Source organism: Dipodomys merriami, unplaced genomic scaffold (assembly GCF_024711535.1).
Source record: "Dipodomys merriami isolate MVZ:Mamm:240054 unplaced genomic scaffold, mDipMer1.0.p SCAF_8, whole genome shotgun sequence".
NCBI lineage: Eukaryota > Metazoa > Chordata > Mammalia > Rodentia > Heteromyidae > Dipodomys > Dipodomys merriami.
Window position 1 is genome coordinate 27,366,014 of NW_027206401.1, and position 15,676 is coordinate 27,381,689.

A 15,676-nucleotide genomic window follows, 5' to 3' on the forward strand; every position below is an offset into this window, starting at 1 on the left:
TTCCATTACTAATGCAGTGTCTTAACCTCAGTCTTGACCCTCAGACACTTCCCACTATTTTAAAGGTTGAAAATTTTGAAGGTCAATGCTAACTGAGTCTCTAATCCTAGATCTTAATTTTGTCTGAGAAACAAATATCAAAACAAAACAAAACAAAATCATGTTCTCATTTGGTAACTGTTATTTAGGTTTCATTCATCTGTAGTCAAATTCCCTCGTTAAAAGCAGTACTATTAAAAATGTCAACTATAGAAATAATTGTTTCCATTTTTTTCATAGTAAGTTACAGAGTTTGTTCACTTGTGCGGTGCTATAGATTAGAATAGAATTCAGTTCTTTGTCTTGCTCTAGTCCTGGCCAATGGCCAGTTTATCATTAATTATAACTTCTTCACATATATTGTTATTGAAAGGAAGTTCTGACAATTGCCCTAATGTTCTAAATTGACAAAATCAAAATAAGTATTCTGCACATTTAAAGCACATTCCATATTTATTAAAAACAAATTGAAATTGAGTATTACTTAGTATGGCTCTAAAATCAATTGTAAGGACTATCAACAATGCATATAAACCTTAATAGCATTACCCCTAAAGTCAGAAAAAAGATAAAAATAGTTTAAAATAGATTATAAATGATCATTAGTGTAACAGCAACAAGATTTTTCTTTCAGGATCCCAACAAGGTACTTCAGAAAGAGCAACATTAGATGTATACAACCTATATTGAGGAAGGAAATGCAAAAATTTTCAGAGGAAATTATACCATCTTAGACTTACAAATAATAAGCTGGAAAAGTAATCACAAAAAAACATTTTTGTAGTGATTAGTAAGTAAATTACTACATAAAAATCTGACAATGCTCCTTTTGACCTTTGGGACCACTTTGTAGAAATGAGCTTACCTGAGATATTAGACATTAGTTTTTAATTAGAAAATTATAACCTTTTAAAGAAAAATGTATTCTCACTCATTTGTTGGAGTATGGATGCAAATGAGGATGCTGATGATGATCATGATCATGATGATGATGATTATGATGATCATGATGGTAGTAATGAAAGTGAGAGAGGGTCTATCTTGGATATATCAGTGGGACCAGTGAGGGAGAAAGAAAGTGATAATTCCATACATTCATATAACGACCAAGTTTGGGAGAGAAGTACTGAAGTAGGAATTCAAGGCTTTGTGCTTAAAGGTAGGCACTCTACCACTTGAGCGATGACTTCAGCTGATTGTGATAAAAATAGCTGCCACATTGGAGGCATTAAAAACAATTGATGCCCATGGTTTTAATTTTCCCAGAGTATATCCATATTATAAAAGTGGCTTGATTTCAATTTATTATACAATATTTTTTTGTCAATCATGAGGCTTGAACTCTGGCTTGGGCACTGTCCCTGCACTCTTCCGTTCAAGGCAACACTCTACCACTTGAGCCACAGCACCACTACTAGTTTTCTAGTGGTTTATTGGAGATAAGAGTCTCATGGACTGTTCTGCCTGGGCTGGATTTGAACAGCGATCCTCAGATCTCAGCCTCCAAGTAGCAAAATAACTTATTTCATACTAATTTCTAGTACCAAAAGTTACTCCTTATATATGCATGGTTTCAATATTTTATCCCTTAAAGAAACATAAAATCTTAAATGCAATTGGTTTCAAAATACTTAAAATTTGGCATCTGTTTAAGCTCTATACAAATAGGTAAGCTTAAATAGAGTGCTTTTTGTGTGTCTAGTTCATTCAGTTGCCACAGTGGCATATTTGTGGGTATTAAATCATATGTCCTGACATGCCTTTCCAGCCAACAGAATTGTCCATTGTACTGTACCTTGGCTTATTATTTTCTTACAATAAGTTCCATCATCTGTTGGAATGTAACTGCAACTCCTCTGTACATCACCTTTACAATAAATTTTAAAAAAATATGTATATACAAGATAGTACTTAATTCATTAGCAATCTGAATTGACAGGTACTAGCTTAATTTATTTCATCTCCTAACAGTCAATGGTTTAAGATATCAAGTTATTAAAAAAAGGGGGGAAGCAATGCAGAAATGAGTGAGTGTCTCACACTTTAAGACAGGAAACATTAACCTAAGACATTCAGTGTACTTTCTAGAGAAATGAGGTTCAGCCAGTCACCAATTTGCTGCAAGCCTGGCGCCAGTAGTTGCTCACTCCTATAATCCTAGCTAAACAGGAGGCTGCCTCTAAGGATCAAGTTTCAAAGCCAGCTTGGGCAGGAATGTCCATGAGATTTCTGTCTTCAATTAAGAATCAAAAAAGCTGACAAATGTTTACAAACAAGACCACACTAAAGCTACCAGCACAACAATGTTTATTGCAGCATTATTTACCATAGCTAAGATATGGAACCAACCCAGATGCCCCTCAGTAGATGAATGGATCAAGAAAATGTGGTATATATACACAATGGAATTCTATGCCTCCATCAGAAAGAATGACATTGCCCCATTTGTTAGGAAATGGAAAGACTTGGAAAAAATTATATTAAGTGAAGTAAGCCAGGCCCAAAGAAACATAGGTCCCATGGTTTCCCTTATTTGCAATATCTAGTATATGTATGAGTCAAGCAGAAAAGGTCAGATAATGTGAGGTCAGGAAAATGAACCCTTAGATATGTATTTTAATGTTTTTTTTCTTTCATGCATGTGTTTCTAACGCATTTATAAGATTATCTCTTTGTTGTTTTGTATGTCCCTCCTCCACAGTATAACCCGTGCTTTCACTATATTTGATGTCAGTATAACTTGTGGAGGAGATGGGGAAAACCCAGTTGTTTAAGGATAAAGGAGGACCTGTTGCACCAATGAGAAGTACAAGTTGTCATGTCCAAAACTAGTTTTACAACGTTGGTGGGGGGGGGGGGGTAAGGGGGGTAAGGAGAAGGATTGAGAATGGGGGGGAGGGGGGAGGCTAGGAAGGGATGTGAAGGGTAAACCAAAGGAGGAGGCTGCAATGCTTGGTAAGAAATGTACGCATTATCCTGCCCATGTAATTGTAACCCCTCGGTACAGTATGTTCACAAATAAAATAAAATTAAATTTTTTTTTAAAAAGCTGAAAATTGAGTTGTGGCTCAAGTGGTAGAATGCTAGCCTTCAGCATAAAAACTCAGTGATAGCACCCAGGCTCTGAGTTCAAGCCCCAAGACCAGAAACAAAAGCCCCAAACAACAAAAGCAAAAATCCCACAAATCACATATTTGGTTAGGAATATATCCTAGGCCTAGACCTTGCATACTACGGTTCTTTCATCAGCTACTCCTTCTTGTATTCTAAGTACTTTGGTATATGATAACAATGCAGTTTTTTGACAAGTACTGATGATCCATGCCTATAATCCTAGCAACTCAGGCAGATAAATTCTTGAGACTCATAGCACCAATTAACCAGAAAAGGCTGGAACTAGAAATATGGCTCAAGTGGTAAAATGCCAACCATGAGCAAAAAAGCTGAGCTGAAACCCAATTTCAAGCCCTAATGCCAGAAAAGAAAAAAAGCACAACTAATACATAAAAAATGTTTGAAAATATATGAAGAAATTAAGAACTTCAAATTATTGTTTGTAAATACTGTTCTATACATATACAGCTATATAGCATTCAATAATCAAGTGTCATTCATCTGCTCTTGGGCTCTTCCAGTGCTTTAAGAGCTTTCAAGTTCAGTTTGAGTTATATTATTCCATGTGGCTTTTTCTATCTGAATGCATCTCTAGTAAGTTTCTCTACCAGAAGTTCTTATATGCACTTTTGTGGCAGTTTTATTAGATACATGTATTGGTTATACTTTAGAATACACTAAAAGCTCCTCAAAAACATGGGTAATGGAGATGAAGAAAGCAAATAAGGAGTTAAATCTGATTAAAACACTATCCATGAGGCAAGCACCAGTGGCTCAAGTCTGTAATCCTAGCTACGCAGCAGGTGAGATCAAGCTTCCAATCTCTCCGGGGTAGTAAAGACCATGAGATTCTTATCTCCAGTTGAAAAAAGACACAAGCCAAAAGTGGAGCTGTGGCTGAAGTGGTAGAGCACTAGCATGAGCTAAAGAAGCTTAGGGACAGCACCCAGCCCCCGAATTCAAGCCCCAGAACAGGCAAAGACACACACACACACACACACACACACACACACACACACACACACACACACACACACACACACACCACTGTATATACATGTGTAAAACAGCAAGATAAAACCTTTTTAAATGAGAATCATTCTCTAAAAATAATGAATGTGAAAACAGGTCCTGTCTAGGATTAGGTTACTCTAAAAAACAGAGATCAGCACAGACCATCTATTAGTTCTGAGATCCCAATACCAAACTGTAAATATAAAAGACTGTGCCAATTAGGGGACTATGATTGGTCCCTGATGTCCTAGAAGAGGAGGGAATGAAGAAGAGCTCAAGTAACTGCATTTAAGATTAACCCCACCAACCTGTAGCTGTGCTGCCCTCAGAATAACCTCAAAAGAGGAACTGTTCTCAAAAAACCACAGGTTGCCACCAACCCTGCGCACCCTTAAGGAGCCGAGCAGTTGCCTAAGTGTTCCATCAGAAAAAGGGGAAGTGCAGTCAGGGAAGACCCCTGAACTGGTGAACTTGCTTACTTGTGTGGAACCCCCCTGAACTTGTGAACTTGCTTAATAATATAAAAGCTGTGCTAATTTTGATCTCGGTGCCTCTTAGCGTCACCAAGTGCGCGGAGGACCAAGCTGGAGCTTGCAATCAACAACTCTTTGCTGTTTGCATTGATCATGGTCTCTGGTGGTCTGTGAGCGGATATCTGAAACCTGGGCACTTCAGTTACTAATGGAAGGACAAACAATGAGGATGTCAACGTTGGTCAACATACTTTACATATATGCTTGAGTTTGGGACAATGAAGCCTTTAGAAATTTGTCTGGGAAGGGTGAGGAGTTGGGATGAGGAACGGTGATGGAGAGGTGAATTTGTTCAAGTCACATTGAAGGAATATATGTCAACATGAGGTTTCCCTGTACAATTAATTCATGCTAATGAATATGTAAAAGGAAAAGTTCCACACTTCAATTTCAGTATTTTAATTAGTGATTGTCTGGTAACATTGAAAAATCTCTTCAAATCTTAAAAATGAAATATTAATTTAAAAAAAGAATGACTGCTTAAGCAACATAATCATACTGATCATTTCAATAGGGATAGACAAATTCTTTTTTAAAAAAATGCAAATCTGGGGAAAACAGCAGAAACCATAAGAGTACATGATTGTGCTCATTACTTTGTGAAATCTCTATTTTCTGCAGTTAACATTGCTCATGTTTAACCCATTCATTTTTTCTGCGGGGGGAGAATCTTCTCATGGGGCCTAAACTCTGGGCCTGGGTGCTGTCCCTCAGCTCTTCAGCTCAAGGCTAGCGCTCTACCACTTGAGCCACAGCACCACTTCCGGCATTTTTTTTGCTTATATAGTGCTGAGGAATCGAACCCAGAGCCTCATGCATGCACGACAAGCCCTCTACCACTGAGCCATCTTCCCAACCCCCAATTCATTTTTTAAAGTTTTTAAGAAGCTATTTCAAAAAATGTTTCCATTAACAGCAGCACTAGCTTCCTTGCAGTCTTGGTCTTCATTAAAGTTTCCCAACCAGTCAACAATTCTGAATCTAGGAGACATGTAAAATTGGTACATATGAACTCCCCAATAAAGATTGATCAATCCTGTCTCATTTCTATTCTGATGATTAGTTGCAAAATCATCAATTATACAAAGAAAATAAGCATGTTATTATGTTGTTTCATTGTTCACAATATCCTTTGGCTCTAGCTGACCTATCAATTTCATGGCATTTTTGTCATGACTTTAAGTAGTAAATTCATAGAATTATACCAGAAAAGCATACTAATTCCATACTGATAATGATAAAATACTACACATCTACTTTTTAGAAAATGAGAGTCAACTCATTTTCTGGTGTAATGCTCTAAATTGAATTTCCACTGACAGAGCAGGAGACACCGGGAGTAGTCATTGTGTGTAGTAGGAAAGCTCCTTGCTGACTCACAGTGCTGAACTACAGCCATGAAGCTACCAAGCAACTCCAATTGCAACAATACCCTAATGTATTCCAATGTTTTCAATACATAATGCTAAGATTTTCAAAAATACATGTGTATAATGTATTTATATTTAATGTATTTTATTTATATCTATAACATGAGGGTTTTTTCTTTTCAAAGTAATCATAGTATAAATATGTGCTTAGCTTGGCTCAGTTCCAGTTCACCTATAGAATAGAGGAACGACACAGGAATCTTCATGCATATAATTAATACATACTTCTTGTCAGTTTTCTGGGTAGCTGAGCATTGGAATATGAAACAAAGGATTTAATCCTCAATTAATATTCTTGGCTCAAAGGAACAGAGAATAGTCAAGTTCATAGAACTGTACTTTAATTATGTCAGATTTTAAAACATTATTTTCTTTCTAAAATGCTTAAGAGCAAAGTAGGAGGTTTTCTTAGGTTCTCATGAGCAAAAGGAAGATGTGTGTGTGTGTGTGTGTGTGTGTGTGTGTGTGTGTGTGTGTGTGTGAAAAAAACTGTGTTCCAAGATTTGAGATGAAAAGACAGACCATGAATGGGAAAGCCAAACTATATAAATGCCCTACCATATACAAAGACTAATTACTGCTAAAGAACTTGAAATGATACTCATAGGTGATATATATATATATATATACATATATATATATATATATATTTGGGATCTGTTTTGATGTCTATACCTCTGATTTAATTACATTACTTCAAATCTTGAATTTTAAAGTATTTTTAAATTCTTACCTGTTGATTCATCCAGTTTCCTAAGACCATTCAGTGAGAGCAGCAATACATTTTGGATAGGATTGAAGTCCTTGATGAATGGGGCTATGTAAGTCTTAAGAAGAACTCGTGATGGCAGGCCTTTCTCGAAGTTATATGTTCTGATCAAGGTAGGGGGATACAAGGATGCAACTAAATAATTCACGAAAACACACCAACTTTTCCCAAAATCTGCTTCTGGTTTGGAATAGTAAACAAGTCTGCAACACAAATGGAAAACATACTCACTTCATTTCAACCTCATTTCATTCAAGATTGTCTTCTGTTAAGAAAACAAAATGCAAATAAAATAAAAACAAATACTGATATTCAACAGCAATAAAAAAAAGAAAACAAAATCCATACTTCATTGAGAAATAGGTCTTAAAGTAGAATGACATTCGTCTATGATACCTTCAAAAGTTTTGGAGATGGCTAATAGGTTTTTAAACCTGAAAAGGATCATGCCACATTGATACCATTTTATATACCTCTCTAAGACACATTATACTAGAAAGCATTTTGATGGTTGACTTGTAAGAATGGTAAGAGTGTAAATAACTCTCTTTGGTAATATAGAAATAAGGGCCATTGGTGTGTGTCCCCAGGATACTAAGCATACCAAAGAAATGTCAACTTTTCTTGTTTCCTTTGTTTTCTGGGACTTGAACTTAAGGCCTGAGAGCTATGCCCAAGTTTTTGTTCTCAAAGCTAGCAGCCTACCATTTGATCCACAGATCCACTTCTGACTCTTTAGTCATAAAGTTAGACCTAAGAATCTCAAAGACTTTCCTGCAGGTTTCAAACCAAGATCTTCAGATCTCATTCTTCTGAATAGCTAAGATAACAGAGGTGAGCCACTGGCACCTAGCTTTCTTTGGCTTTGGGGGGAAGGGATTGGAAGCTTTTAAAATGGAGGAAATCTCTCTCAAAAATCCTCATATTTATATGTCTAATAATTATAGTTGGAAGGAGTAACAGGTGCAGACTCTGTCTTCAAGACCTATTTCAGCATGCTAAATGATTTAAAGATATGCAAAATTCTTGTTCCCCATAAGACATGTACACACCTTCCTTGGCTCACTAAGAGCATCCTCCTCCAAGCCTTACCAATCCCAGCACCTTAGTCATCTCATCACAAAGCAGCAACTCCTTCTCTGTTTCCCATGGCACCATCTGCATACTTGAAAGTTTCTTATATCATTAGATTATATTCTCATTCACAGTCTTTTTGACTACCATCAAACAGAAAATGCTTGTATTATGCTTGTCAGTGCCAAGTAAACTATAGAATTACAAGGAACACTAGCTAGAGGGGGTCTCCCAGCTTCCTTCCTTGCCTGGAGGTGGTAGAACACCAGATTTAGATCCTTGGTGACAAGAGATTACTTGTGAATCACTACTCTTTTTTAGACCACATTTGTCTTTCAAATGAAGATAAGAACACCTGACTGTTACTAAGGTTCTTGTGCAAAGAACACTAAGCACCAGTAACAGTGAATGTGCTACATTCCAAAGGATTAGGACAGGAGGAAATGGAATGACAGCATCACTTCATAGACATTGGAGAAAGGACCCAATGTGAACTTCTATAGTCAGTGACCTTTCCAAATACTTTGGCTGAATGAGTTGTTCATGCCATTAGTGAGATGAACAATTTCTGTGTGACCATGAAAATATATTTTAAAAAACAACTTCAAATCATTCATATAAATTTTATGAATAGGTAGACTGGAGCCAGTCAGTTCTAGAATTCAATTCTCTAAGATTGGAGCACATGAAAGCCACACAGTAGTGTCTTACTGAAATAACACTTCTTTACATAGCCTGTTCTGAAGAAAGTAACTGATATTTGGCAATGTGTAGTATGATACAATGGTGGACCCAACTGATATTTGGCAATGTGTAGTATGATACAATGGTGGACCCAACTCTTCACCATTTTCTATAATCCAGTCTACTGTTATTTTCATACAAACTTGGGAAAAGAAGACACCATGTGAAAGAAGGAATCAAGAGTTCTCCATTCTTATGTTTCCTCCCTTAAGAATATTAGAAGCCACCTTTCACTTTGGAAGCAGGTGAATAAAACTGTCTTTTCTGGAGACCAACAAGAATAAAGATAAATTTATTTGGCACCATGTTGTTAATAGTTAAATGATTGCTTAGATAAACAACAAATCATGTTTACCCTAGGGGCATCTTTATAGTTGAAAAATTCTATTCTGGCCCTTACAGCTGTAGTGTTCGTCCATTAAATATGAACAATTTCCAAAGGAAGCAGATTCCAGAGGAAAGCTTCAAATGTGGATAGGATCCCAAGACTTCCAGAACAGGAGCCAAAAATTAGAGATTAATGTTCTAAATTGTGAAAACAACCTCCTAGATTCCTAGTGTCACAGACAGTAGAAGAAAGATTAGTTAAGAACTGTGCCTCAAACAATTTTACCTTTCATTCATCTCTTCAGAACCTACTAGAGGAAGGGTCCTACCAAATAATGCACAGGAAAGACTCTGGAGAAATGCAAATGGATGATAAAACACCAGTAAAATGAGGCATAAAATATACCCAGGGCAGCAGTATAATCAGATCACTGGACCATACCTGGCCTTTGGGCACATCATAGAAAGTGCATTGCTTAGTAACAGAAGAGGAGATACATACAGTATGTAGCACATCACACAGTGTAATAGTGTTATGTGTACAGAACACTGAGACAGCACATAGGACAATGATTATCTGTTAAGCGGATAAAACAGTAAGGAAAAGTGATCCATTCAGTCTGAGGCAAAATGTGACTAATGATTACAGCCATAGCAATCTCAACTCTGAACATCAACCTAAGGAAGATGACTAACTTTGAATGTGATACTTCCCTATCAGATTTTTGCCCTTTGTCATCACATACTTTCTAAGCTAGAACATCCAAAACAATTTGTAAATCATGCTATAAACACTGATGATGGAATTGGTTGTGTTTTCCTTGATCAGTCATGGGGTTTGAACTCAAGGACGGGGCACTGTCCCTGAGCTTTTTGTGCTCAAAGCTCACACTCTACCACTTCCAGTTTTTGGGGTGGTTAATTAGAGATAAGAGTCTTATGGATGTTCCTTCCTGGGCTGGCTGTAAACCTAAATCCTCAGATTTCAGCCACCTGAGTAGTTAACATTACAGGGATAAGCCACTGGTGCCCAGCCTGGGATTTGTTTGTAATATTAAGATTGAAAATCACTACCTCTCTAAAGGAAAAATAAAAATAATAAGTTTTTTAGTCATTTAACATTTAAAATTTATCCTTACTTATCTTCAAAATTGCCAAGAGATCCTTCCACAGAGGAGGTATGTGCAGTCCATAGGTATCTCAAGATATCATCAAAGTCAGTGGAAGGTGACTTCAGATACTAAAGTATGGAAGAGAAAGCATGATTTGAAAAAAGTTCAAGACAATTGAAGTATTTCTCAATTGAGAAACGTTCTGCATAAAATTAGTTTGAGTTTCTAAGAATTAATACGTAGAAGACTTTAGTGCCAAACATTTTGTAGAGAGACTACCCTATATGTATATGTATATATGAATTAATTTTAGTAAAGCACATTTATCCAGAAAACAAGAACTTCATTTTCAAAAGGCCCATACGTTTATACTATCTAGAAGTATTTGTGTCCTATTCTCCAACAAACATTATTAAAATTACCATAAAAGTAAGAAGGAAAATTTTTGTCTGAATATTTAATTACCTCTACAGCAATTAAATGAAAATTAAATAGACAAATACATCTTTTCATCACTGATTTTAGTCCTTTCCTGTATTTAACCTAGGTATGCTCTGTCGTTTATTTTTTTGGTAGTACTAGGTTTGAACTTGATATCTTGCTAACTAAAGAGAAACTCTAAAACTTGAGGCATGTCTTCACACATTTTCAATTTTAGTTATTGTTCAGGGAGGGTCTCATGTTTTTGCTTCAGCTAACCTCAGACTACAATCCTTACCTATAGCTTCTCCCTGTAGCTGGACTCATAGTTTCATGTCACCATGTCTGGCTCACTGATTGAGATGGGATTGCACTAATGTTTTGAACCCCAATCCTCCTGATCTCTGTTTCCCAAGTAGTTAGGATTGCAGACATGAATCATGCCTAGCTTTTCACTGAATATTTATGTCAGAAAACCATCCATTTGTTTAGTTCTTCCCATATATGATTATTTATTTTCATTGAAATAAATTGGTTCCTCTAAAATCAAGTCTATCATTGCATTTCTCCTAAGATCTCACAGCTTACCTAAACTTACTATTAACCATTCTAGCTTGTCTATCCTATAGTTTAAAACAAATCTAATATCCTCAGTTTGGGAGCTATACATCATTGGAATTGAGAAGAATGGGTAAATTTTATATTAATACTGTGATGGAGTTGTAATTATCAATGACATGCGTTGTACTACTGTGCTACTTAGTCTCAATATATGTAGTACAACAATTTACATTTTCATAATTAGGGAAATGCTTTTCTACATTACCACTAAAACAGACTTAAACAAAAATTGCAACTTAACCATCTTTTGACATGATAAGAGTCTATGGCAATACTTAAAGAAGCAACCTGATAAAAAGCATTCCACTGTTTCATCATCTGGGGGTGGGATGAACGACAGCCAGAAACGTTGTAACAAAACCTCTGCTGTTCCTTGGATGGTGGCAGTAGTGTGACTTCATCGGGTGATATCCCCATAATGCCAGCATCAACCACAGAAAGGAAAGGTATTGCACACAGAAAATAATTTATATCTGTAACAACAAACAAATATCAAGAGAATTTGGGTTTCCATATGTTCAGTTTTCAGTGATTGAGATCAGGGCCTCACAGTTAACTCTTTTTTTTTTCATTCCTGGCTGATGTTTTTACCATTTGATCTATACCTGCTGTCTAAAGTTTGGGCTTGTTATTTGGGGATGGAGTCTCAGAGATTTTCTACTTAGTCTGTCTTTAAACTCTTGAAACTTAGATCCTCTGGACTCAGCTTCATAACACGTTAGATTTAAAGGCATAAGCCACTGGTACCTACTTCAAAAACATGTTTGTAATGAGGCCATAGGGCATTAACAGTTGGTGGGAATGTGAACTGGTTCAACTTCTCTGGAAAGCAGTATGGATGTTCCTCAAAAGATTAAACATAGAGCTCCTCTATGATCCAGTAGTCCCACTCCTGGGCATTCACCCAAATGATCACAAACAAGGCCACATAGAAGCTGCGAGCACAACTAGATTTATTGTAGCATCATTTATCATAGCTAAGATATTGAACCAACTCAGAACTCTCTTAGTAGATTAATGGATCATGAAAATGTGGTATAAATATGCAATGGAATTTTATGTTTCCATCAGAAAGAATGACATCACCATGAACACAAGGAAATGGAAAGACTTGGAAAAAATTATATTTAATTAAGTAAGACAGACCAAAAGAAGCATAGGCTCCATGGTTTCCCTCATTTGTAATAATTAGAATAGGTCTAGGATAGCCCTAGCAGAGGATCACAATAGCTCAATAGCTATGTATATACAATGATGCTAATGGAAATAAACTCCAGGATATGGGAACACAAGGTTTAAGAGTTTTTTGTTTTGGTTTGTTTTTAATGTATTGCATGAAGTTACTTCTGTGCTCCTTTTTTTCCTTTTTTTATCCCCTATTGCCAATTTTTTATTTTGCTACCCTGTATATTGTATATATGTTTATCAGATTTGAGGAAGGGAAGGGGAATAATAAAATGGTGAGACAAAGGACAAAGGGTGAACCGATGCAACGGTGATACTCAAAGACAGTAAGTTGGACATGAACTTTACAACTTGCAGGGCAGGGAAGTTGGGGGTAAGAAAAGTGGGAGAAAACAAGGGAGTGGTAACAGTGTTCAACAAGAAATGCATTCATTAACTTATTTATGTAACTGTAAACCTTCTGTACACCACCCCTACAATAAAATAAAACGAATACAGTTTCAGAAGCAGGAGATAAAATTTGGGGACCAAACTCAAAAATATTATATAGAAAAACCTAAAGACCATTCATATAAATCATGCATATAAATTCAATGTACTACTGTTAATAATATTATAATCATGAATATATACCAGTTCAAGAAACGTATCAATCAAAATACAGTAGACTTAAAGAAGAACTCAAATAGTATAATTCCTTAGGAAGGTAAAATCTAATTTTAGTAAAATAAAACACCAGGAAATGGGTACCTGAATGAGGTAGGGTGGGGTTGGGTCAAGGAAAAGAACAGAAGAAGGGGAGACTTCAGTCAAGAATTCAATGCATATTCTACAAAATATAGAAGAGTTAGGGAAGGAGGGAGTAAGGGAGAGATGATCAAGATGCATTTTACTCATAAATTGTTTTGTTAAATGGCAATTCCTTTCTACAGCTACTTAATAGATAAGATTAAAAACAAAAGAACAGCTAGGTACTGGTGGCTCATACCTGTAATCCTAGCTACTCCAGAGGCTGAGATCTGAGGATCATGGTTGGAAGCCAACCAGGGCAACAAAAATCCTGAGACTCTTATCTGAAATTAACCACCAGAAAACTGCAAATGGAGCTATGGCTCAAAGTGTTAGAGCACTAGCCTTGAACAAGAGAAGGTCAAGTATACTGCTCAAGCCTTGAGTCCAAGCCCCATGACTGATCAAAAAATAAACAAATAACTTGCTCTATAGCCTTTTAAAAAAGGAATGTGAAATTGAAAAATAATTCAACAGACTTAGTAACACTTTTTCATATATTAAATAAAACAGGAAGAAAACTATCAAATTGAGGTGGATACAATATCTCTCACCAAGATTATATTGTGAATTCTAATTTTTCTAAAGTACTCTAATATGATTGTAGATTTTGCAAATGGATATTTTTTCTCTTAGAGAAGTATCTTTAATTTGAAGACATATTAAATGTCTGGTTTTAGCCCTTGTTTTAACCCAAGTCTCCAAATCAGACTATTCCTGAGATCTAGCAGTAGATAATAAAATCAACAAATAATGAGACTAACAATCACATAAACTAAAAGTTTTTCCCTCAAAGGCTATATTACAGCAGAATTAAGCATTCTAATTCATACTGATGCCCTCTAGAAATCAGTGGTGTACTATAACCATGTATTTTTTTCATAGGTCTCAGCATAGCAGGATGATATACTGAACTACTAAGCTAATGGGGAAGAGAAATGAAATTTAAATTTTAGATCTGTGACAAGCTTATTCTTGAACTTTTGAGAAGAATGTGTAAAGTAGTAAGAGAAATACATTTGGAGATACATATCACATGTGATTCCCTGAGAAAGTGAAAATTAACTTTATCTTGTGTCTCATAATTGGGAAATAATCTCTAAGAAGCAGATATATATACATTAGTTTTACCAAACACACAAAATTAAAGAATTAGAAATTCCTTCCAATGCATTTTAGCACTTTTTTAGGTGACTGAAGCCTTAAATTACATGATGATAAAAATACAGGGTGAAAACTATTCATCTGATGCATTTACCCATTTGACCAAGAAAAACTAAAGCAATGATTTCTTGACTTTCACTTCTTAGCTTCCTCAGTTCAAAAGACTCCATACCACACTTTGGGGACCTGCCTGCTAAGTGTCACTGATGATCTGTCAGATCTCTGCTCTCTGATCTCTCAGAAGTCATAACCTTCTTCCGTTTTGTGGTTCAGTTCTTCTGTAAAACGCTGGATGTGTCCTAAAAATGACTGTAGTTGATATCTTTTATAATGTGACAGAGTCTACCACATACATTATGAATTTGATTCATTTTTATAGGAAAATTGTGAGTTGGGGAAAAGGTAATCAAGATTCTTGCAAAGTAAACCTACCAGTCCACCAACTGTCTGCAGAGATACACAGATGATCTTCTGATTCATAACCACAGTTAGTCTTTCTGGTAGGATCAGCTGATCTGCCTGGAGAACAGAGAATGCAGAAATTAGTAGTAGTTGAGTATCTCTATTGCCAATAATTCAGATCTAATGTTGTTTTATGCTTGATAATTATGCCTAATTTTGTACTGAAGTTTCTACTAGAAATAGACAAACAAAAAAGAACTTGTGAGGAAAGGAAAGTAGAGAAATATAATTATTCCAATGAGAAAATAAAGCAATTTTCAAAAACATGGGTATGGTATACAGAGTTCCACTTTTCATAGATCAAGAGAAGGAAAACAAGAGGTTTCTCACCTGATCTGAATTGCCAGCCAAATTGCAAAGGCAGTCCCCATAAGACATTTTGCTCATTTTCTGGAGCAAATTTTGCAAAATATGTGGCTGTCTGGCTCAGCAGAATTTTATACATCCCCATTCTGCTATTGTAAACCCAGGGATCAATAATGTATTTTCCATTCTCCACCTTGTAGTCACTGAACTGGCCAGGACTCTCTTCCCATAGAGGGGGATAGAAACTTGAAAGGTTAGGAGCTCCTACTACATAGGTAGAAAGATAACCCACTAATACCCATGCCAAGCAAGGAATGAAAGCCATGCTGCCAATGTTGGGGAACTGCGATTGGGTTGAGCTTTTATTGGAGAATGAAGGAGGAAATAGCAATATTTTCCTACCCCCACCTCTTGTTACTGCTTTGCATTCTTCTTTTTTTTTTTTTTTGCAGAGGGTGGAGGTGTTGATAACTTTGATACATTTGTTAACATTCACTACAATTAAGTTACTTTTGCCCCTGTGGAGAATTCACAAATTATGCTCAAACCTAAATACAAAATGAGGCTGTACTC

At 36.1% G+C, this 15,676-nt stretch overlaps 1 protein-coding gene across 1 annotated transcript in view; it reads right to left on the minus strand.

The window, feature by feature from the left end:
- LOC138819453 (protein LEG1 homolog) overlaps positions 1-15,428 on the minus strand; it is a 33,927-nt gene extending 18,499 nt beyond the window's left edge. The window contains exons 1-5 of the mRNA XM_070010974.1: positions 15,128-15,428; positions 14,768-14,854; positions 11,486-11,670; positions 10,184-10,284; positions 6,864-7,102 (exon numbers count right to left, since the gene is read on the minus strand). Of these exons, the coding sequence (XP_069867075.1) occupies positions 6,864-7,102; positions 10,184-10,284; positions 11,486-11,670; positions 14,768-14,854; positions 15,128-15,428 (913 nt within the window). The remainder of the gene's footprint in view (positions 1-6,863; positions 7,103-10,183; positions 10,285-11,485; positions 11,671-14,767; positions 14,855-15,127) is intronic.
- Between the last annotated feature and the right edge of the window lie 248 nt (positions 15,429-15,676).